Raw genomic sequence first — 24,378 nt, forward strand, 5'->3', positions numbered from 1 at the left:
TCTTATGGTGATAGTGAGACTTCACAGTAACCACCAACTCATTTTCCAGGTTAAAATCTAAGAGCACCCAGGGCATTGCTCCTGGAGGTGAGAGCTTCCTGTAGGCTGAGAAGCCTCCGCCTCTCCCTCTCATCCCTCCACTCCCCACCCTCCAGTTCTTCCCCCCACCTTCACTCCACCCCTAATCACATGTACTCTGCCCATCTGGACATCAGGCACACTCCTCTTCCTCCTCCAAGCTTGTTTCTGGCTCCCTTGTTTCTGATTAGTACAGAAGCTATATACAGAATCCAACTCCCAGATCTCAGAAGGTCTTCATCTGGACAATCATTTCTTTCTGGCCAGAAAACTAACAAAGCACTTTGTTCTCAGTATAATGGACCATTATCATTCTTGAGCACACTTTCTTCGCTTCCTCCTTTTCTAATTAGGAGGCATTATTCTGGATTCATGAAGTAACTCAAAGCCTGATCTCAGGAAAGTGATACTTCCTCTTTGGTGTTGAGAATAAAAGTTACAGGATTATGAGTCAGCCCTGACATTTTTTTCTCATGGCATTTTACTATGATTGATCCTGTCAGTCACACCTTCCAAGTTAACACAGGACAGTTCTAACACAGTAATATTCTAACCCTTTAAGTCATGTTATGATATTTGACAGTTCATAATAATTTGGGGTGAATTAAAGTATATTCTCCAGTTACTTACTCATCCAGTTTTATTTAGTGCTTTATGTATAAATTCTGATATTGAAAACATCATGGTGAAGTAAAGGCAAATCACCAAACAAAGCATATTCGTTTTGGTGAGGTAAGAGTCTTTTGGTAAGATTGAGATAACACAAGCTTTATATTCCAAATAAATCAAAGATGCAAACAAAATTCTAAGAGTGTAAGCCTAAGGGAGAAAAACTTTTAGGAGAAACTTGGAGCTGAGGGGCTATTTGTATGGAGATGCACACAGTTAATTATAAATGAATCATCTATCTATCATACTTCATCATAATAGGGACCTGAAAGACTACTCCTTGGCAGCTTATGGAAGTTAGCACTTAGAATGAATACTTGAAGGTAATAAATCAGGCAATATAAAATCTTTCTGTGGCTGAGGAAGAGCCGTCAGGATAGCTTGTCTATACCTAGGTCTTAAGAGTTCAGTCCGTGTCTCCAGAGCTAGTTCACACTCATGGAGGAGCTAGGACTGCACCTCAGGTCCCCAGGGCCAAGCCCAATGATTTCCCCAGAAGCCTCACAGATCTACTTGACTGCTATCAGCCTGCTGGTGGCTTTTCTGTTCTCAGTGCTGCCTAAGCCATAGACACCACACATATGGAAGGCAGACCTAATACCAACAGGTTTTGCAAATCTCAGTCCTGGCATCTTACCTATCTAATCTTGGGCTTTCCACTTCCAGTACATTCTTTATGTGGGCCCCTGTGATGGACCTGAAAGCCTTCTCTTTGGTGGTATTTTCATTATTTACTCTTGCCTTTGGAATTGAGTACTACCCAGTCAATCAAGACCCACAATATTCCCAAATCACAATGTTTTCAACCATCTCTCCTCTGAGATTGAGCCCCTCGGTCCATCCTCACAGAAATCATGATAGATATCTTGACAAGCTTCATTCTCCCCACTCTGCTTTGCCAGACTAAGACAGGAGGAAGCTCAAAGCAATATATTTAATCAATTCTAAAATTAGTATCAACATTTAAAGGTGGAGACCAGCTCCATTAGAGACTTGAAGGTCTCTCCTTCATAAACACAGCCAAACTCTTTATCCCCACCTATGCCAGCTGCAGCAATGGATGAGATACTAACAGCAAGATATCCCTCGGGGTACAAAATGCCTGCTTTCTCGCTGATCTGAGCTCATTGTCTTCTGCACACTTCGTGCTCCTACAGATTTCATCTATAAGATCTCATCTCTTTTTAGATTTTTCCTTCCACGAGAAGATCTCAGCAGACAAGTCCCCAGTCAGCAGTACTATTATATAGCATGCTGAATTCCATGTAGAACCATTATATACTGTAATACACACTTCAAGAATCTCAAGCCAATATTCCAACCCCTAACAGGTGACCACAGAAGAAATACCGGGAAAGAGGGTTGTATTTGGTGCCATCTCAATGATGTTTAACCCTTGATGATACCATAGCTATGGGCCAGTACACACTCAGGTCTTCTCACAATAGGCACCGTCTTGCCTCTGTTTATACAAACAGGAAGCCTTCTTACACTTCTCTCATCACTCCAACTGACCTTGATTATTACTACACGGAACAATTCAAAACAATATCCGCAATTGTCTACCACCTAATGATAAAGAAAACAGGAATCAAGACTAAAATTTCCTTTCTAAAAACTTCCTTTTTAAAAAGCCATACACTCATTTATTATACTACTATCTACTAAAACAGAACCAAGAATGCCAGGCAGAACCATACAAGACTACCTGCTACAGGATGCAGTATGTTCAGTTAGTAGAGTGACAGTTATACCCCTAGACAGTAAACACATGCGTGTCTACCATTCAGTTGATTACTGAATTTCCATGTCACCCATCTTGTCATGTAATTTCAACATGCATGATGTCTACCATTCAGTTGATTACTGAATTTCCATGTCACCCATCTTGTCATGTAATTTCAACATGCATGTTGATGACTTATATACAGTATTATGTAAACATTCATACTCTACAAATACACTCTCAGATTAGAAGAGTATTCTGCTTTTAAGACAGCATCTACCCAGTCATAAGATAAGTGATCACAACCTTTGGTTTCTTTAAAAAAAAATAGCAGATATGAGCTACATACTTGGAGACAATTAGACATATTTAGAATTGCTCTTTGCATGAACACCTGAATATGTTAACTGTAAGTGCACAGACTGTAAGTGCACAAACAGCCCCGACTCTGTTTGCAGCTAAAATTCACCTCCACCACTCTCAGTGTTCAACGGATGGATGACAGGGGAAAAAAATTAAATCCTCATGGTGCATTTCTTACATTTTTGGTGTCACTGCAAATAATAGCATATCAGAGTTATACAGTGTAAAATAATGTGCCTAACTTTGCTTGCAATTTTTCATTAGTAACATTCCAATCATCTCTTCTGATCAAATAATTCAATGGAGACCAATTTCTTGCTTCTTATCTAAGCATACTCTTCACAGAATGCCTAAATGCCAGCTGAGATTTGAACCATACATTTTCAATCTTCTAAATAATTGTAATTGCTGCTTCAAAGAAATCTTAATTATGAGACTGATATGCACCCTCTCCTCAGGATTATCTAAAATATTTTTTTTAAAGCCTAAGAACAGACTTAAATATTTCCACTGTGAGAAAAGTATATTTTATTCCTATTTTCTGTTATCTGTCCTGCACAGATCTTGGCTAATGACAAACCTTTCCTTCCCCACCTTCAGGACAACTGATTGTTACTCATTATTTCTGTTGTTGTTAAATAAACATGGCATATAGGCCGATGAGAATTAAGGTATTTGTAAATAGACTTGTACCGCGATAGAAATCACTATTCTTTATTTCTAGTTGTATCCTCTTTGTCTTCTATTATTCCCTTCTCTCACTTATTTCTCTCCTCCATTTTCTCCTCTTTTTCTAGTATTATTCTCTTGTACTGATTTCCTTTTTTCCCAGTCCTGTCCTTATTACTTAATATCTTCTTAGTTTGCTCAGTATTATCTTCACTCTGTTTCCTCTGATGTTATTGTAGTTGTGGCAGTAACTATTTTTAATTGAGTATTACTGACTTCCACAGTAGGTTATCTGGGTTGTAGCTCTTACCATAGTTCTGTTCTGAGTGATGCTGGGAATCCACTTCTGCCTTGAATGTGGTGGGTGGGCATTGAGCTGACTACATCCCTAGCCATGGTAGAAACTACACCTCAACCTTGCCAGCACTTGTTTCAACTAAAAGAATGGAAGGAAATAAGACTTTTAGTCAACAACTTGGCCCCAAATGAACAAATTCTAATGCAGAAACACATTAAAAAAATGATAGAAAATCAAACTGATTTTTCCAAATGGTAACCATTTCACAGTAAATGATCATAATAATAATGAATGGAATTACAGAGAATGTCTAAGAATGACTACAAAAATCACAGAAAATTCACAAGTGGACATAGATCAATACCTTATGAGGATACAAATAAGGAGCTTACAGAATAAGGAAGTCAATGTAGGATGCAAAAGAGGAATTCAATAGATAGACGGAAATTCAGAATAAACAGAAACTTAAATTGAAATGTTGCAAATGAGAAGCTCAACAAGTTGAAAAAAAAAAGCTGAATTGAAAGCCTCAAAATAGACTGGATAGAAAGTCAGAACACCAACCAAGGCTTGTAGGAAAGCAGGCTACATTTATGATATTCACACGTATAGGAATTGAAAATAACACAGTATAAGTAGAACACACAGGCTTCTGAGGTGCCATTCAAAACAAAAATTGTGATTTATGAGCATAGGAAAAGGAGATTGATTGAAACATGTTGAACAAGCCAGTCACAGAAAATGTTCCGAGTATTGAGAAGGAGAAGGACATCTGGTCCACAAGGCTTTTAGGACACACACAGACGTGGCTGGAGAAGTCTCTTCATGTCACATTATAGCTCCAGCGCTCAAGACTAGAGAGCAAAAAGACACTAGTGAAAACTTCAAGAGAGATGCACCAAGTTACAAATAAAGGCAAACGCATCAGAGTAACAGTCTCCTTTGTACAACGCCTACAACCCAAAAGGATTTAAGAAGACACATTTCAAGGCCTGAGAGAGTAGCACCATCAGCCTAGACAACTACATCGAGCAAAGCTTTCCTTTGGAGGCAAAGAAGAAAGAAAACCCTTCCTTGATAAACACAAGTTTAAACAAAGAAATTGCTGAGTACTAACCCACTGCTAGAGAAGACACTGACAGAAACTCTGCATACGGAAAAAGAAGAGAAACACACCATGAGAACTCAGCAAAGGTCACATCTTACTAGAGAGGATAATCAGATGAGTACTGCGAAGGGGACCAGCGTGAAGGTGACATGCAGAAAAGTGTGCATATGAGGAGGTGAACAGCGTACCAAACACTTGATGTACGGTACACATGTATGAAAACGTCACAAAGAAAACCATTCATTTGTACAAATAATACATGCAATGAAACAATCCACACTTAGATGATCTATCAAGGAATAATATAAATCACTGAATTGTAAGGGAATATGAAAATATCATTCCTGTGGTTTCCGGTTCTATATTGCAACTAGCCTTTAAAAACCATGTTGGGATGCCATTGGCTAATGCTTAATTAATTAATGTTTAATGCTCCACTCTGCCAGTCAAATGTTCTAAAAATGAAGCAGAGGGTCAGGCTGGGAAGTCTGCATAATAAAAAAAAAAAAAAGCAGGTGGCCTCCAGGAAAGAAAGATGGCCTCTGAAACTGAGGGTAGCCTCCAGCTTGTAGCCATCAGGAGCCAGAGCCCTGAGCCCTGAAGCTGCAGGTGGGCTTTCATGGGCACAGAGAGAGGCTTTGCAGTGAAGCCCCTAAAGGGGTCAGCAGCCTCACTTTGACATTTGAAGGTTCATAGACATTGAACAAAAAGAGCCCAGGGAAGCTGTGGTTGAACTCCTGGCTGTGGTACATATATTTGTTTTAGGAATGAAAAATGAAAGTATCAATTACTATAAAAATCCTATGTCTAATGATTGGACGATGCTATTAAAATGCACCTTCTTTTTCCAATTACATGGAGCTGTAAGGCAAGACTTCTTCATCTATTTCAACCAAAATGTACTAAACGGATTGAATGAGAAAGCAGATTTGAAAATAAGTCAAACATCAAAGAGACTGACAAATGTTACCTCATGTCATGCTTCTTACATTTTTTTAATTTCTGACACTTACGTTTATAAAAACAAGAAATTTGGGCTTATAATGGAGTCATTTTAATTTGTCTTGATTTCTACCTATAAACTGAAATATTTCACATAAATGCTCTTCGTGGGTGTAACAGGATATCAGGATCAAGAGTCTGAGGATCACAGCAGCACTCCTCTTTCCTTTTATCTCTGTCACAAGACACACTCCGTCTATCTCGATTGTATCCAGTTTTCACATTTGGCTATTCCAGCCTACTCTGAGCACCAAGGGAACTCAATTTGTGCTAGCTTGTGCTTTCTTGTCACATGAATACATGATAGTGACACTGTGAAGGAGTTGGACTTTATGTGTCACATGAGAGGTACACAAAACACCCACTGTCACCTCCGCAGGCTGAAGAGAACAGCAGAGCATATAGCCACTGAGCTTCTGATCAACACTTGATGAAGCAGATATCTCATGGGCAATAAGGAGGAGACAAATATTAGACACACGTGAGTCTTTAATGGGTCAACCAGAGAGGCACAGATGTCAAAGTCTAGTAGCAGCAGAGTGGTATCAGATCCTAAGACCCTCAGTTCCCATGAAAATAGAAAATAGGTTATCTGTAGACAAAATAGTGCAGTGAATCATACTGCAATTGTCTCAGGATGGATTGTGTCCTTCCCCAAAAGGATATGATGAGGTGCTAAGGCCTAGTTCCCACAAATATGATGTGATTTAGAAACAGGGCCTATAAAGACAGAACTCAAGAGATGGTCATTATGGTGAGCTCTAAAACAACACTACTGGCACAAGAAGAGGACAGACAGAAGGACACAGAGAAGATGGCATGTAATGATGGAATATCAGGGCTCACTGGAGGTGGAAGCAGCCAGAAAAGACCCTTGTTTGGAGGCACTGAGCAGACAGCACCCCTCTAACACTTTGATTTTGAATTGTGAGCCTCCAGAATTGTATGAAAATAAATTTATTTTGTTTGAAGGCACCTGGCCTGCTGTAGCTTGTCATGGCCAGCCACCCTAAGGAATGAGCACAGTGACAGAATGAAGCACCCCTCACTCTCCACGGCCCCATTTCCAAATGGCCCTTCTTTACCAGAAGATAAACTAGAACAAAGAGAGAGAAATATGAAACACAAATCTAGCTATAGTAATTCTCCCTAGTTTTATTTTTTTTACTAGCAATTTCTGAACTTTAGTTCCATCTCATTTTTAAGGTTCTGGGAAAGTGTTTCTGATCAAATACTGCTGTCAAAACTCAAGCCCACTGAATCTCTCCCAGTGTGTCTATAAATGAAGACGAGGATTATTTACCTAGCTCACATTTCCTCGGCTCTCAGCTACAAAGAGAAGTAATCCGGACCTAACATTTAAAGTTACCAATACTATTACTGTGTCACAAAAGAAATCGAGATGAGAGGTAGAACTCAATGTCTCCAGGAGTTTATCAAGTCACACGGATGCTGGTTAAGACGGTTCATTGCTCATGTGCTGGCACTTTGTGAGTCACGGGACCCAGATCTTATCTTTATTAAATATAAGGGATTGGCATCATAACCCATGGAAAAATCACTTCAACACTTCATTTTAAGAATTTAACTCCAGCACAACAATTTAATCTATAAACAATTTTAGAACTTAGAGCTATGGGGATTTCTAGGGTGCTAGCCTGATGGTCCACTCAATGTTCCTAAACATCAAGAATCTACTGGCATTCAATTCATAGGCAGCGGAATCAACTAATATGCCCCAACTACCTTCCTGTTTAAGTAAAACAAGCAAACAAAAAACCAGAATAAAATCCAGACAGTATCATTTATAGTAAGGAATGCATTCTTTCATAAGCCTTTGTCTCCTGTGGGCGTAGATAGTGTGAGTGCTAGTCTTGAAGGAAAACATTGTTTCTCACTGTGATCCTCTGTCCAAATCCTGGCAGGAAACAGATGGTTTGTTCAAACTAGGCACTTAGGAGTTTACCAAAGAAATAATTTACAAAGGTTTGCCAGAGATCTCAGAAATCATCAAGGGGTAGTGTGCAGAATAGTGGTGAGCCCTTGCGGCGGTCTAGGAGGCAAGGGCATCCAGGAAAGCAGCTGATACTGAGTGGGCAGGCTGTGGGTGAGCTGCCTGACATGAGCTATGGCCTTTAAGAAAAGAGAGGCCCATCCCCAGTGACCTGGCAGGGAGGGTGTCTCCTGCCCTCTAGTCCCTTGCTGGATCCTCTTCAATAGCTGACCCCAGTAAAAAGTCAGAGGACAAGAGCCCAGGCTGTCCAGCCCCTGGGCTGCAGACAAGATTGAAGAAGAGTAGAGACCAGGCTTTCCAGTCAGTGAAACTTCCTAGAGTCTAAAGGCCACCAATACAGTTGACACCGTTGCTAACTTAGTCTAATACCTTTCGGTTTTGGACACTACCTTGCTTTCTTCCCATGTCTATACTCAAATCTCCACCTTGAAGCAAAGCTCTAATACAGTACTAAACAAAAGTACAAAGGCCTGGCATTTTTATGAGTCCATGATTTACGATCGCAGCCTGGCTCTGTGGACTCCTTCATCTTCTCCCCTCCCCAAAGCCAGGGGGCTCTTTAAGGGCACAACCACATCTTCCTTATCTGTGTGCCTCCAGCCGCAGGGGTTACAGCGTAGGTGCACACACTGAAAGTCTTTGAATCCCGGGTGTGTGAAGCTCACACTGCTTCCTCTCCAGGTCCACCCATGCTACCCTGACCACATATAGCGAGCTCCACACTTCCTCTGCCTCATGAGCCTCAGCTCCACTCCTGTGGCCAGACCAGTCTCTCCCCATGCAGTGTCGTGGGCAGAGGGAGCTAGCAGTACAGAAAGGTAAGTCAATCAGACCGCCACACAGCCCAGAAGGCTTCCTTGACTCCTCCGCCTCTTTAGCTTGTCACGGCAGAGGACACCTACCTGTGCACAACCCTGTTCCTTACTACTCCCTCAGACAAGCACCCTCGGAAAATGCCCTCTTTTTTCCTGCTTCTCCCCCAAAACAAACAAATCCCCACCTCCACAAGAGGTAACACTTACTTGTAGTCTCAACACTCTGGAGGCTGAGGCAGGAGGATTGCCATGAGTTCAAGGCCTGCCTAGGTTACAGTGACACCCATTTCAAAACAAATAACAGCCACCTGAGACAGAGCCAGGCTACCACTGTGATCTTCTCAGTTTGCTCCCCTGTTCAAGCATCCATCCATCCCTCAGAGTCCCGTGGCTCACAGAGCAAAAGGTGCTCAACTCCCTACCTCCTTCTCCCAGAGCCAAGTTCCCTCTGCCCACCCCACCCCCCAGTCCCTATATCATACAGAGCACTTTTTCATTACACTCCTGTCTCTGGTCTTTCTTTCCACTAACTTTCCAGGGCTTCTATCAACCTATATCTCAAGCATACAATATTTTGTGTGGCCCAACTTAGTTCTCTCTCTTGTCTTCTCTAAGTCACCAAGCTGACATCTGGGGTGAAATAAAACTACTAAACCATAGACAACTGAGTGTCTCCTGTGTGGAGATCCAACAGAGACCTCATGAATACACACCTTTCAAACAATACAGGCTTAAGAGACAGCAGTTACTGCTCTTGGTTCTAAAGGTAGGCACCCCACAACTCTTCACTCCTCTGAAGAAACAGGCCAACTCCTATCTATGTTTAGAGGTCACCATTTCCAGGGTTCATGCTTTTATTATGAAAGAATAATGACATTATTTATGTCATGCCAATAAAGGCACCAGAAGGCTGTGACTGGAATTTCCCATCAGCCTTTCGTTTCTACTCCCAACCAGGCAGTGAAACAGCTCTGACTGACTCTCTAGTCTTGCTGAGAAATGAGCCAAGAGTTGAGGACATCCTTCTGTTGTGGGCTTCCAGGCTTCCACAACAAGTTGGCTCCAGGACCACCATGGGAGTTTAATACCCTCATCTGGAGGCAAAACCCAAGAGCAACATAGGCCTTTCTTATCTGGGCAATACTTGGCACTGAATCTGATAGGGGCCAAATTGAGAGGAAACCATTTTTAACCAGCCTGTCTCTTGATATCCTGCAATTGCACCGCAGTGCATCACAACGTGAGAGTCCTGCAATCAGAAAGCTGGCTGAGGCCAGCAACAGGAGACAGGCCTAATTTTAGCAACCCCCAAGGCACAGATAGCATGCGTGTTAAAGGTAAACCATCAAAGCTGATGGAATTCAGCATCATTTTAAAAAATCAACATGAAATTAATGGATACAATACTGAAAATCAAACATTGCTCAAATATAAGAGATTGCATTGCACCTGTCTCCGTGAAGAAAAATCGTTATGATGTTGCTTCACTGAAAATCAGAACTGCAGAGCACTCAGTCTCAAAAATCGGAGAAGTGAGTCAACCTGTCAGAATGTGAAGCTGTTATTTAAGACAATCAGCGTGGCAGATATAATGGACCTCTAAACGCCCGCCTGCAGCAAATGCCGCTATGACGAGGCATTTAAAGATAATCAAGAGAAAAGTTGCATTTAGACTTGAGGAAAAAATCCAACCACATAGAACAATTTCAAACTTATAAACACTGGGCTGATGACAAGGTCACCCTTACTTTTACAAAAGAAAGAAATGTAAAAGTTGGTATAATTTAGCAGGCATTTTTAGTATCCATTCTGTGTATCAGGCACTGTGCTAAACAGAGGGACAGTAAAATAAACAAGACACACTCTTTGCTCTTGTCTAGCTCACGGGGGAGTATAAAAAACAAAAAGATTACAGCATGTGGCACAGCCAGCCTAACTACCCAACTGTAGCCAGGTACAGGATTGTCCCCCATGATTGCTTAGGGCATGTGGCCAGTTTCACCAGCAGAAGTGGGGGTCTGCTACTACAAAGCCAACCTCAAGCCTTCAAACATGTTTCCAGATACTGTTTCATCACTCAACACAAGGTGGAGGATCTATGGGGAACTCTGAAGATGAAAGAAGCCAGAAGTAGGGGGATTATGTGGGTCAGCACCCACATCCTTTCACCCAGGAAGGGAATCCCTGAGGAGATAACTTGCTGTGGTTCTGGGATTTTTTTTTCCATTTCTTGGCAGCCCATGACTAATAAGAAGTGTAATGGAAGATATGTTTTACTAAATTAATTAATAAACATGGAAAGTTCTGGAAACTCAGACTTGTGACAGTCAAGAAGAAAGTGGCAGGAGGGGGTCCTAGAAAAAAGGAGGCTGGAGACACACGCTACCCTTCAGGATGGGCAGTATTTATCCATAGTGTTGGGAAGCCTCAAGTACTACTTAACTGCATTTAGTAATTTAAAAGTGGTAAAGGGATAAAGGCCTTGCACAGGGAAGCAAAGTTGGGGGTTTTCACCGAACAGTAGAGAACCATTTCAGTACTGTTGACAGTCCTGCTGGGGTCATTAACTTAGTACTGTAGGGTCCTTGGTAGAGAACGACTAGAGGGGTTAGGAGCAGGGACAAATAGAGAGGACAGTTGATGGCTTGTTATAATTAATGCAAAATGGTGTGTGGCTTTGGGGTGGGAAAAAAAAAAGCAAATCCAAGAGGCACACTTCTAAACATCAAAGGAGCATGGTAATCAATTAGCATGTGATGTGAGATGAAGGAGCAGAATTCAACGTGAAGTGAAGAATGTCCAGGTTTCTCAAGAGTCCAAACTGGAGAGTTATGAAGCCATGTTTAGAACAGCGGGATAAAAGAGAATGGCGGCCGGCAGAGTCACAGAGAAGAGGATGGACTCTACTGTATGTGGGATGTCTTTCTGTATGCTGTGAATATGTATTGCTATGATTGGTTAATAAAGAAGCTGCTCTGGCCTATGGTGAGTCAGATTATAGCCAGGCAGGAAATACAAGAGAGAGACAGAAAAAAGAAAAGCAGAGGCGGGAGAGACACCAGCTGCTGCCCAAGAAGCAGCAAGATGCCAGCAGACCAGTAATGCCATGGCCATGTGGCAACTTATAGATTAATAAAAATGGGTTAAACGCCGGGCGGTGGTGGCGCACGCCTTTAATCCCAGCACTCGGGAGGCAGAGCCAGGCAGATCTCTGTGAGTTCGAGGCCAGCCTGGGCTACCAAGTGAGTCCCAGGAAAGGTGCAAAGCTACACAAAGAAACCCTGTCTCGAAAAACCAAAAAAAAATAAATAAATAAAAAAAATAAAAATGGGTTAAGTCATAAGAGCTAGCTAGCAAGAAGCCTGCCATAGGCCATACAATTGGTAATTAACATTAAGACTCTGAATGATTATTTTATAAGTGGCTGAGGGACCGTGGGGCCAGGCAGGACCGGAGAAACCTTCCAGCTACAGTGGGACACTCACCAAAGTCTAGAAGCAGGAAGATGTTCAGTCTAATATAACCTCAGAAAGAGAGCGTATATTTGTGATCAGGTGAAGTAATGGCACACAGGAGAGGAGAACAAGACTTGTTGGGCACTAGCACACAAGTAGGTGAGGTAGGGGGTATCTATGAATGCTAAAAACAGAAATTTTCAAAATCTTAGACAATTCAGGTAGAATCTGAAAGGGTAGGACACCATCAATAGGAACTAAATTACCATGAGTTTCAGCTACCAGATCTTGATGGCCTTATTGAGAATAGCTTAGCTAAAGAAAGTGTGAAAATCTACATAACAAACTGGATGATGTACACTTAACGTAGATACTTAATTCATTATCTAATTATCTGGAAGGCCCTGTTTCTGTTTCATTTCCTGTTTCTGCAATTAAAAAAAAAAAATCCTGACAAAACAGCATAAGGAATAAAGGGTTTATTTGGCTCCCAAGTCCAAGTTACAGACTATCACTGCAGAGAAGTCAAGATGGATGAACTTGAAGCAGCTTATCACATTACTTACATCCACAGTCAAGTGCAGAGAGCAATGAATTAATGCATGCCTGGACTCAACTAGGGATATCTTGCTGAGAAAATGGTACCTCCCACAAATGGGCAGTTCTTCCCACCTCAATTAACATAATCCAGATGATTCCCCACAGATAGGCCAAAGGCTAACCTAATCTACATAAGCCACTGTGACTAAGACTTTCCAGGTGATTCTACAGTGTATGGAGTCCACAGTCAAAATGAAGCAGCACAGTCCATAATTTAAGTTCATATAAATATTTTAGACTGATCATATTGAGTAAAATATGGATGAATTTCTAATATAGATGATAACTGAAAGCATTAAAAATCCCTCAGGAGAGTCCCCAAGGTCTTTCACAACCTGGTCCAAGTTAGTTTGTACAATGAACTTCTTCCCTGGCCTCCCCTCCCTGTTATGTAACTCCCTGGACCACTTTGCTGCCTCCACTTCGAATGTTCATCATTGTTCCAAGCAGCTTCGATACCTTCCTTTTGATGAGCAACCTTTAACTACATTGTTTCTCAGCAGACAAACCTGGCTGCAAACTGACTCATTCTTGACCTTCACATCTCCATAATCATATGGTGTGACAACAGTCTGATGGACCATGGGTGCTAGTATTTAGCTTCTGGTGCAATTCTCTCTCTTGATTTGTGCCTGGACCTATGGTTTGCATTACTAATGGATTATAGAAGTCAGACTATGCCTATCAAAGGCCTAAGCTTTATGAATACCCTACTGCTTCCAGCTTTTGTTTTTTTTTTTTGTAGCCTTGAGTTGCCATTTTGCTATAGAGATCATGAAAAGAAACTTGTGAGAAGAATCAGGTCCTAAGAATAACTACACAGAAAACAAACAAACCAACCAAGAAACTCAGCGGGTAGCAGTAACCAAGGCACAAGACATGTGTAGCCAGGCAGGTGATGCAGCCAGCTAGTCAGTCCTCTTAGCTGAAGCAATTAGCTACATGAATGAAGACACAATTCTGAATATCCAAGACCTGGAGAACAGTCACACTAAAGCTTTGTTGTGTGCTTGGTCCAAATTCTTAATCTTCCAAATTATGTTTTGGAGTATTGGGGTGTTAGCAGTAAGGCAGGAGGTAACTGCAGTGGATAACAATGGATACATGATAAAAGAATAAATAAAATAGAATTTATAAACAGCCTGCTACGTACCTGGCATTCTTCTAGGAGACAGGGGGTCAGCAATGAATAAAATAGACAATGATCTTTATTTGTTACACTGAATATTCCATTACAAGTGGATAATACACTTGGTTAAATAGAATGATAGGAATAAATGAGTTCTTTGTATAGACCCAAAGGAAAAGTGAGAGAGAGGGGTTGGAGGGGCTTTGGTTATGAATGGGAGAGTCAAGAAGGCTTTCAGGAGAAGAAAACGACCATGTAAGATAGAGAGCATAGAGAAATAGACAGATATATAACCAGGAGAAAATATTTTGGAAAAAGCAGCACCTGAGGTGCAAGTCTGTCTGGAATGCTTGATAGTACGCTAAGAGATCTGTGTAGCTGGGGCAGAGCAAGAGATGAATGGGGGAGAAAGGATGGTGAAGGAGAAGGACAAGATTGTGTGTCAGAGTCCACAGCACATCCTGGTTCCGTGATTCACCAAGAGGACTTGGACTCCACATACTGTCATGAAAATGCTTGTAATGTGTTAGTGAAGAACACAGAGCAAAATTATCAAAAGAAAAAAGTATTATGGGTAGGAAGTCAGGAGGAGCCTAGGGGCAAGCTGCAAAGATCGTCCTGGAGATGATGTGCCTAATTTCTTCAGTCATGACTTCTGACCACACATGTATGAAGGGCTGCCGACCAATGAAGCCTATTACTCAAGGCTCTGTTGAAGGCTAGTCATAAAGACACACTCTGCTTAACATACATAAAAATTCCAGCACACACATACCCCACTTAAAAAATTAAAGACCAGGCATTCTGCACAAGCCATGGATTTTACATAATCTTGGCCAGGAAGCCATTTTTGTGGGAAATGGTTGGGACCCCTCCACAAATCTAAGAGCCTAGATGTCAGCCAAGGGACAGCTTTGCAAGCAAGTCTTTCTGAGGATAGCAATCTCACACCTGCTGTGCGAGCAGCTTTCCTCTGCATTGGTATCCAGGTCATATAGAACCATAAGGACTGAGACATGGAAACTTGACTAGAAAAATGGAACGATCTGATAAAACTATAAGTGATCACCTTAGCTTAAGAATGAAGAAGGTGCCTTTAGTCCCAGCACTCGGGAAGCAGAGGCAGGTGGATCTCTGTGAGTTCTAGGCCAGCCTGGTCTACAGAGTGAGATCCAGGACAGGCAGAGCTACACAGAGAAACCCTGTCTAGAAAACCCAAAAGGAGTGAAGAAGGCACTCTAGTAGTGACACAGTCAGCAAAAACAGGGAAAATAAAAACAAGGAGCTGGAGTATAATGCAGCTGGTGAAGTGCTCCCCACACGAGCAAGAGAATCAGGGTTTGGTCCCCATCACCCACATAAAAAGCTACATGTGGTGATGTCTGTTTGTAATGTCAGTACAGAAAGGGCAGAGACAGGAAGCTCATTGGTCAGCTGGCCTAGCCTGACCAGCAAGCCCCAGATTCCAAGAGAGGCCTTATCTCAAAAGATAAAGTGGACAGATCCTGATGAAACGCATGTGTGTGCGCGCACACACACACACACAAACACACACACACTAAAATAAAAATATAAAGCAAGTACCAGTGTGCTAAAAGAAAGATGGAGAAGGGACATCAGATTCTGACTATTCTGTGATGCCAGAGATAACAGAACTTGCAGGTTGGCTGTGGGTCACTAGGAACCACTGAGGAAGACAGTTCCTGACTGGCATCGCTAGAAAGATGGCATGGCCCTTTAACAACTGGCTTAGGCTACAGGAAACAAACATGGACAGGAAATCAGGAACTCAGCCTGCAGCATGCTTTCAGGGTGTGATAACACTTGACATCCAAGAGAAAAGCATGCAGGGGGCAGCTACACATGGATTTAGGAGTTCAGGAGAGAGGGTGAGGCTGGAGCCATGGGTCTGGAACACCTCATCATGGGATAAGCAGGGAGACAGGAGGAGTTGTACTAGCTGAGTCCTACAGCAAACTAAGGCTAACAGGGAGGAGGGGGGTAGGAAAAGAGGTGGAGAACAGGCAGTAAGGTAGAGAGTAGAAGAATATGGGATATGGGAAGGAAATGTGTGCTTAAAACATCCAATGCTTTTAGCAGTCAGGAAGCATCTAACTTTCGGTGAAAATGATCCAGATGTTTTGTTCACTGCTTCTTACTGCCCCCCTTTTACCTGTTACCCCAAAATAGAGGATGCACATCTTCAGGCTGGTGCACCAAAGATAAACAGAGGCAGTCCTTGACTTTCTCTTCAAACAACCAGGCATTTATTTAGTGCCTGCATGGAAGATTTAAATTAAAACTATCTCGACCACCTCTGAATACCCAAAGTAAGTGAAGATCCTTCCTAATGGTAAAATTCTCACCAGAACGGAGCAGCAATATCTGTAAGGACAGCAAAGTGTGGATGCTAGCATTCTGAGCTTCAAACGGTGTACTTCAGAGCACAGGAAAAACATCAGAGGAACATGGAACCTTAGCTGTCCATTCAGTTAGGCCACGAGAGGCTACTGAATGCTGACCAAAATTTAAAATTCAGTTCCTTGGTTGCACTAACTACACTGCAAGTATTCTATAGACATGTGGCCCTATAAAGACCCATTAGACACAAATATACAACATCCACCACCCCAAGAATCTCTATTGGATTTTCCTACTTTCGACTTTCCAAGGAAAGCCAGAAGCTCTGATTGCCACCAGATTTCTGAGATAATGTTAACTATCAGTCCCTTCAGAAAACATCCTCATAATAATCTGACAACATTAACATTTGCCCAAGTTCCTCAGAGGGGATGTATGGCACAGAAATCCTGGGGAATGAATACTTCACTACTTAAGCCTTCTGAGCTCAGCACTGGGTGCTCCAAACCGGGGGTGTGGCTCCCAGTCACACACATGGTTATTAGATGAACACTAGTAAACTGAGTGGTGAGCCAGAGCCCAATCGATAAGCCCTATGGGGAAGGCTCTGGATTAATCATAGGTGTGTGTGTGTGTATGTGTGTGTGTGTGTGTGTGTGTACATGTGTGTGTTTGTGTGTGTGTATTTGTGTGTGTGTTTGTGTGTGTGTATGTGTGTGTGTGAGAGAGAGAGACAGAGACAGAGAGAGACAGAGAGAGAGGGCATGTGTGCATACATACATGTGTGTGTGTTGGGAGAGAAGAGGAAACAGAGAAAAAGATATGGGGATGGAGGAAGAAGAAGAGGGTTGAAGAAGAGAAGACCCACGGGCAAAACCCACATGCCTGTCAGCAGCTCAGGCAAACGGCAGCATTGCATTAAGTGACCAATAAGAAAATAAAAAGAGGAACAGTGAGATGGCTCACTAGACAGAGGTGCTTGCCACCAAGCCCGACTACCTCAGTTCAATTCCTGGGACCTACATGATGGAAGGTGAGAACCAATGCCTGAGTGTTGTCTCCTGACTTACACACACACACCGTGGCACATGTGCACCCAGGCACACACATACATGTGTGGATACACGATAAGTTAAAATATAGTACAAATGTTTAAACTAACAAAAATAAAGAGAAAAAGTTAAGCATGACAATAATGACTGAGCCTTACAATTGGCTAGGTGATAACGGAAAGTGGAGCATTAGTAATTCCTTCAACAGAGAACAGGGTGTCTGAGTGCTAGTGGCCACCATGTGGGAAAGCAAAGCCCAGTGTTTCAGAACTCCTATTGGTTTTTCCTAACAGAGGACAGAAATCTGGAATTGTACATGAACTCTCAAAACTCTCACACAATAAGCAAAGAGAACTCTAAGAAGACCTGTCACAGCCCAATGGCAGGACCCCAACTAAATTAGAGCCGTGCCTTGCTGACGATGACTCAGCTTCAAGAGCACCCAGTCTGCAGGTTTGAGAAGAAGAGAACTGAACAGAAGTTAAAGGCCACAGGTAAATCAGCCCCAGCAAACCGAAGAGTGCTTTACAAAATCAGGCTGAGACTAATCTGTGTATCCAAGAACCACAAGATCAACTCAGGCAAAAGGGCACCAAAGGCTGAAAAGTTCAGAAATTCAAGAGTTCTAGCTATTCCTCTAGGCTGGTCACAGTGTCACTGCAGATCTCATTATTGTATAGATTCACTTAGATTCTGATGCCACAAGTAATCAGAAGATGGAGTTACTCTTACCTATTTCTAGCTCTGAGAAAAATGTTAACTCGGAGAACAAATTATTCAAGGTGTCTACATACAGAAAAAGAAAATTCATTTTGAAAAAACCTACTGAAGTTTCCTTGATTTACAAGGTTACTCATATATGTAGTGAGATCTATATGTCAACTTTTTTAAAAAATTCCATCATGCCCAGTATCCAACTATTTCATTCAACTCCCCAACACACTACTTTCCCTGCCTTTTCTACTTTCTAGACTTCAATTCATTCAACTCATCAAGTATATGCATATATGTTCAGAGTAATAACTTGAGTGCCTTCTGTGAGAACTGATTCTGGGTGGAAAGAGAAGAAAAGTTGCCTGGCCATAATTAAAGGTTATCTGTAGACATCTGTAACACAGTGTCTGCCATCAAACAAGTTTAACAATCAAGTTAACTTCACCAATACCAAGAGATTAGTGATAGATTAGTCATTGACCCTGGTTGGGCACTGGAATCTGTGGAGTGCTCTTCATATACCTGTGCCCAAGGTCCACACCATACTCACTTGATCAAAATCTTGACAAAAGGGATTCAGGCACATGTACTGTTTGAAATGTTAAATGTCAAAGTCAGAGGTGATACTCAGCCAGAGCTGACAGCCCTGTAGGATACAGTTCAATTATCCTTTCACCTGTGACATGTAATTTTGATGATAAATTTAACTAATTACTCAGTGATCCACACCTTGACTGCTTAAGGAGACAATCACCTTTACTAACTACTTCACTAAATTGGATTTAGTGCCCAAGACACTGATATAGTACCAGGATCCAAAGATAAGAACCCCATAATTCTAGCCCTTCCATCAACTCACCTTCCAAGTTGAATTCATCCAATAGAAATGGGCAATTCCAAGTCTCTGAGTTCAGAGCATAATTAAAGCCTTCCCCAAAGCTCCTCCTGTTTCTCCAGCATCTCACCTACTTCTAGCCTTATCTTATGTTGACTCAGCTGGTTCCAACATACCACAAATTCTGGCTCTTTGCTTATGCTCAGTTGGTGGTGTCCCTTCTCTAAGGCTGGGTACAAAATCTAGAAGGGCCTCCTTGGGATTCCCTCACCCTTTAGCCCTTCGAAATGACAACTTCCATCCTCACTCTTGAAACTTTTCTCCAATCTTGATCCTTCAGGACTCTGGGAGAAACAGATACCTTCATGTTCCCACCAAGTTTCTGTCTCACTGCATCTCCCATGTGTGAAGTAGCTTGCCCAGTTTTTGGCTTGTTTATCATTAGGCTGAGGAACATCTTTCATAGACACTCTGCAGCAGTATTTGCTTTGGAAACAGAACTTCTCCCTATAACACGTGCACTCGTACCGTAAAAGATACAGCGAAGAGGAATGTGACTACCATGCTGCAGCTAGGGGTAGCTCAATGGTACAGCACTCCGTTAACGTGCACGAAACCTTCTGCTGTATACGGAAAACAGAACGATGCTATCTTCATGTGTCGCTATTGCCGCTAACAAAGAAAGTCTTTGAAAACAAACTGAAAAAGACAGCAACATAGGAGCCTATCTGGTTAATGGCTAAGAGCAAGGACCTAAAAAACACAGCCCCCAGGTTCAAGCACAATGCTACAATTCACTAATAATCTCTGTACCATGCGTATCAATTGGTAAAATGGGGAAATCTAACTTTTGATGTTGTGGGAGAGAAGTCACATGGCACACGGGAAGCTCCTAACACAGAGTAAGCGTAGTACCTGTTAGCTGTCATTATTATTGGGCACAGGGTTGAAGCTTGGCTATCCAGAAAAACAAGCCTTTTGAATCTCTCTGCCTGGTTTATAGAAAGTGAATCCATTCCAAGTTGTACAAATTGAATTTTGACATTTCTGGTCTTCCTCCATTATTTTTTTTTTAATTCAATGGATAAAAGCATGGGATTTTTTTAGAGTATTTCATGACATTTCAAGTTACATTAGAAACACTAATTATTAGTTAAGTCTTATGCTTATAATATCCCTTAAAATGAAAGTAGAGGAGAAGAATATTTAGGGAAGGGGAAAACATCATTTTCCACATAAATTGAAATTTTAAAATTCAAAATGAAAGAGAGATTTCATAAGCTTTGGGTGACCTTTAAATGTCACATTCACTAATATACAAATGCAAACATAGAAAAATGGAATGTCTGGTAATAACTGTAACCTGATCGATGCAGTTACATTGAGTTCTGTGATACAAATTATGCTTCCAGTTCAGAGTAGCCCTAGCTTTTTAACACCTTTGAAGATCTAACTACAATCCATTAAAGATCAGTGGTTATTTTGTAATGATTATTTACATGCTTGTAGCTTACCTCTGGATAATATATATCTAAATTTATAGTACACTTCTAAATGTATAAGATTTGAGGACATACCTTATTTTTATCATGATAAATTTATCACCTCAGTAAACAATTCTTCCATGAAATCAACTTTAATAATCTGTGTAGATTACATTGTTACTGCTAACCCTAGTCAATTTTCAAAAGCCAGTGAAATATGATTTCAAAGATAATCGTTTACTTGGTCAAATCTCAATTCTTAACCGAATTACGTGATACAAACGGTACACCAATGTAGCAACAACACAAAGCCAAACAAAACAAAACCCTCAATGGGTTAGAATCATACACTGCTTTATACGCCCATTAAACTTTCCTGCCGCTTCAATTCTATGGTAAAGAATACAGTGTTAGGGACTGTAGGTGACTTTTTAAGGCTTTTCACTCTATTCTCTTCCAATTCCTTTAAGTGTATATGGGGCGGGGGCGGGGGGTGGTATACACACACAAACACACATGAGTGCAGATGCTTTCGGATTGGCTCCTTTTAGAGTTAGATTTACAGATAGTCGTGAGCCATCAGATATGGGTGCTGGCAACTGTACTCTGGTCCTCTACACGGACAGTATGCACTCCCAATTGCTCAGCCAGCTCTCTAGCCTCTGGTCTCCGATTCTTGACCATTCAGAACAATATGTACATGTATTATCCATCAGATGTCTGTCTTCTGTACACTAATTCTTAGGGGAAGTGTAGAAATTATACGTATTCCTTTAATCTCTAAATGAAATTCTTGGGGGAGGCGAGATGAGTCAGAGAGTAGGGCTCTGACCACTGAGCTTGAAGGCCTATGCTGATCCCCATCCACACAGGAGGAGGGAACCAACCTGGGCAAGTTCTCTTGACCTCCACACATGCACAATGGTATATGTGCACCCTCCATAAACACATTAAATAAATGTGTATAATTTTCATTTTAAAACTATGTACTTGGAAAAAAGTGATTTCTATACTTTGGATGACCTATGACATTAAAATAAATTAAAATTATTTTTTCATCTCAAGATGGACCAACTTGTTGACTGTAGTTTGCAATATTATGCGAACAAATATTAAAAGAATTATTGTCTCCTAAAACAAGAGTTTGTGGCTTATCTGTTTGAGACGTAGTTGAAACATACACAACAGGCCATGCAAAAATTGAAGAAAAAAAAAAAACCTAAGCCTGGTGGTAGTAATGCATGTCCTTAATCCTAGCACTTAGGAGGCTGGGCCAGGTGGATCTATGTGAGTTCCAGGCCAGCCTGAACTAGAAATCGAGTTTCAGGACAGCCGGGCTGTTAAAGCAGAGAAACCCTGTCTCACAAACAAACAAACAAAAATTGAAAATTTTAAAGGTGCTTTTCAGAGCATTCATATAAAGTTTCCATAGAAGAAAACAGAGAAGCCCCATATGTCACGCAGACACCTGACAAGAGTTTGAGTCCTGCCACTTCGTATGTTAGTTCTTGACTTCCACTTGTTCCTAACTTGGGCAGCAGAACTGTGGGTCATCCTTCTTATTTTGGTAGTAACCCAGGTCCCGACTCAGTCCATAGCTCATAGAAAGTGAGCTGAAAACACCCTGGTGCACTAGCTAGGATAAGCAAGCAGCATCCCACCTGAGCTCCTGCCCAGGTCACTGGGTGACCTACCACCATCCTGAGAACTCCAAAAGCAAAGCACTAATAGCTCTAACTTTGGAGGTGATTCTTGAGCCAATCAATGCTCTAACTCCAAAGTGCCTCACTGGGGCGGGACTTAGTGGGTCAGAAATCACACTTCAGGTGAGCAGCACCGCTTACATCACAGGGTCCCCTGCAAGGAGGTCCCAGTGCCCTGCTACTCAAACACCTGGTGCTGTCTTAGAGAACAGCCTGGCTGTGTGGACTAGGAAGTAGGCCTCAGATGGCCAAGGTGTAAGGACCCCCAAGTGAGGGATTGGGGGAGCCTCCATTCCTTCTAGGGCTCTGAATGGCAAGGCTGGGCTACTTCGGGTCCCTGGCATTAGCCAGCCTGCAAAAGTTGTGGCCGCAGGCAGCGCTCACCCGGCCGCTGGGGTGATCTCTGAGTTCCATAAAGAGCGCCACTTGGTCCAGGGCGCCGGGCAGGTGCGTGGCCTAGGGCACTTGCTGAGCCCCGGCACTGTCGCGCCCCGCTCTCCCGCCAACCCCCCCGGCAGCGCCCCTCACCTGGTCCCGGGTCTTCAGGTAGCGCTGCAGCGCCTGCTGGGTGAGCTCGCGGACCCGCAGCTGGCCGTCCTTGCAGGGCACCACGATGCCGGTCCTGCCGAAGCACACTGTCACTTTCATCCTGCCCCTGGGCTCCCGCGCGCCGGGGCCGGGGCCGGGGCCGAACAGGTGTCTGACCCCCCTCTACCCGGGCGCAGCCCCTCCGTCGGGGGTGGGGGGTGGGGGAGCCGGTGGGGCAGACACGCCGGGGCCGGGTCCCGCGCGGCTGCAACCCCCGGGGTGGGGGCAGCGGGGGGGGACAGACGTCCCCACGGGAGGCCGAGGGCGGGAAGCAAGCGGACCCGGGGACGCGGCGGGTCGGCCGGGCGCCGGCGGAGGCTCCACGCGCCAAAGTGAAACTGCGGGCGCCGCCCGGCCCGGCCCGGCCCTGCCTCTGGCGGTGGCCCTGGCGACCGTGGCAGGGCCGGCCCCAGGCCCCGGGCTGGAGTGGGCGGCGGCGGCGGCGGCGCGCGGGGCCGGAGTTGGGAGGAAACTTTTGCGCCGGCTCCCAACTCCTCCGACGCGCGCGGCGCACTGGGCTCCCTCCCCGCGGCCCGCGGGCCAGCCTGGGCCCGGCTCTTAAAGGGGCCGCGGCGCTGCCGGGTCACAGAGCACTCCGCCGGCGCCGGCGTTGCACCGGGCTCGGGACCCACCCACCCCGGGGTAACTGCACCTTGGGGAGCCTAGTGCCAGCACTTGGTTCTCTCCCTCCCTCCCTCACTCCCTCACTCCCACACGCGGAGCAGCTCGGGGGAATTGTAACGGGATCTGGGAGCGACCACAGGGGAATGGAAACCGGATCTCATAAAGCACACTTGGAAGAGATAGGAAATGGCAGAGCAGCCAACTCCCTTAGAATGAGAGTTGGAGCAAGGTTCAAGGAGAGCTGCGGAGCAGGTGCTTCTTGCCACGCCTTCTAAAATAACCCCAGTGGTAGCTTTCAGGTATGGAGAGGTGGGGACCGCCTGAGGGCAGAGCTTTGAAGCTACCTCTGGAGCCCCAAGAGAGCTGAGCTGAAAGGAACTTTAAGGACATGGTGCAGACGCCCAATGTTGCACCAAAGATCACACCCAAAGTCCAAATGATAGTGTGTAAAAGTAAACATTTTTCCTATTGAAAGGTGACTCCCATCGTGCGTTTGACTAGGAAAAGAAATAACACCCTTGAGTCATGATATCGCAGGTGTGTATCCTTGAACACCTGAACACAAGGGATGGGGGGGGGGCAGATCAGCAAGTAACATCTGTATCCTTAATTCTCACATAAACAGCTCCTTTGAGCTGGAAGGAAAATGCTTACACACACACACACACACACACACACACACACACACACACACACACACACACCTTTGCAGAGGAAGGGTGCTCAGGCTCCTGGGAGTGGCTCTATGGTAGAGCTTTTCCCTCCAGGGTGTAAGGCCCTGGATTTGATGCCCAGCACTGAAAGGTTCAAAAACAAAAGCAGATTAGCAATGGGAGACTGAGCAGGCCATGGGGTTGCTATAGTGAAAAGAACACAGGTCCTCCTCACTAAATCTCTAGTGTCTCCTGGCAGTTTTCAAAGCGATTCGGTGCACCCTACAAGATGCCCAAGAGATCCATCATTTTCTCCCCGAATTGCTGGGATGTCAGCTTAAACTGAACTTGAATTGGTTGAGATGGTATGGATGATGGGAGTCTTAAGTTACTGGATTTGGGAGTTCTGATCATTTTAAACTCTTTTATATATTAAAT

General features: G+C 43.3%; 1 protein-coding gene across 1 annotated transcript in view; it reads right to left on the reverse strand.

The window, feature by feature from the left end:
* The window catches only part of Pard3b (par-3 family cell polarity regulator beta), a 965,008-nt gene extending 942,207 nt beyond the window's left edge, over nt 1-22,801 (reverse strand). The window contains exon 1 of the mRNA XM_059278226.1: nt 22,604-22,801. Coding sequence (XP_059134209.1) covers nt 22,604-22,723 — 120 coding nt within the window. The 5' untranslated portion in view covers nt 22,724-22,801. The remainder of the gene's footprint in view (nt 1-22,603) is intronic.
* Between the last annotated feature and the right edge of the window lie 1,577 nt (nt 22,802-24,378).

This window comes from Peromyscus eremicus, chromosome 13, assembly GCF_949786415.1.
Source record: "Peromyscus eremicus chromosome 13, PerEre_H2_v1, whole genome shotgun sequence".
Taxonomy (NCBI): domain Eukaryota; kingdom Metazoa; phylum Chordata; class Mammalia; order Rodentia; family Cricetidae; genus Peromyscus; species Peromyscus eremicus.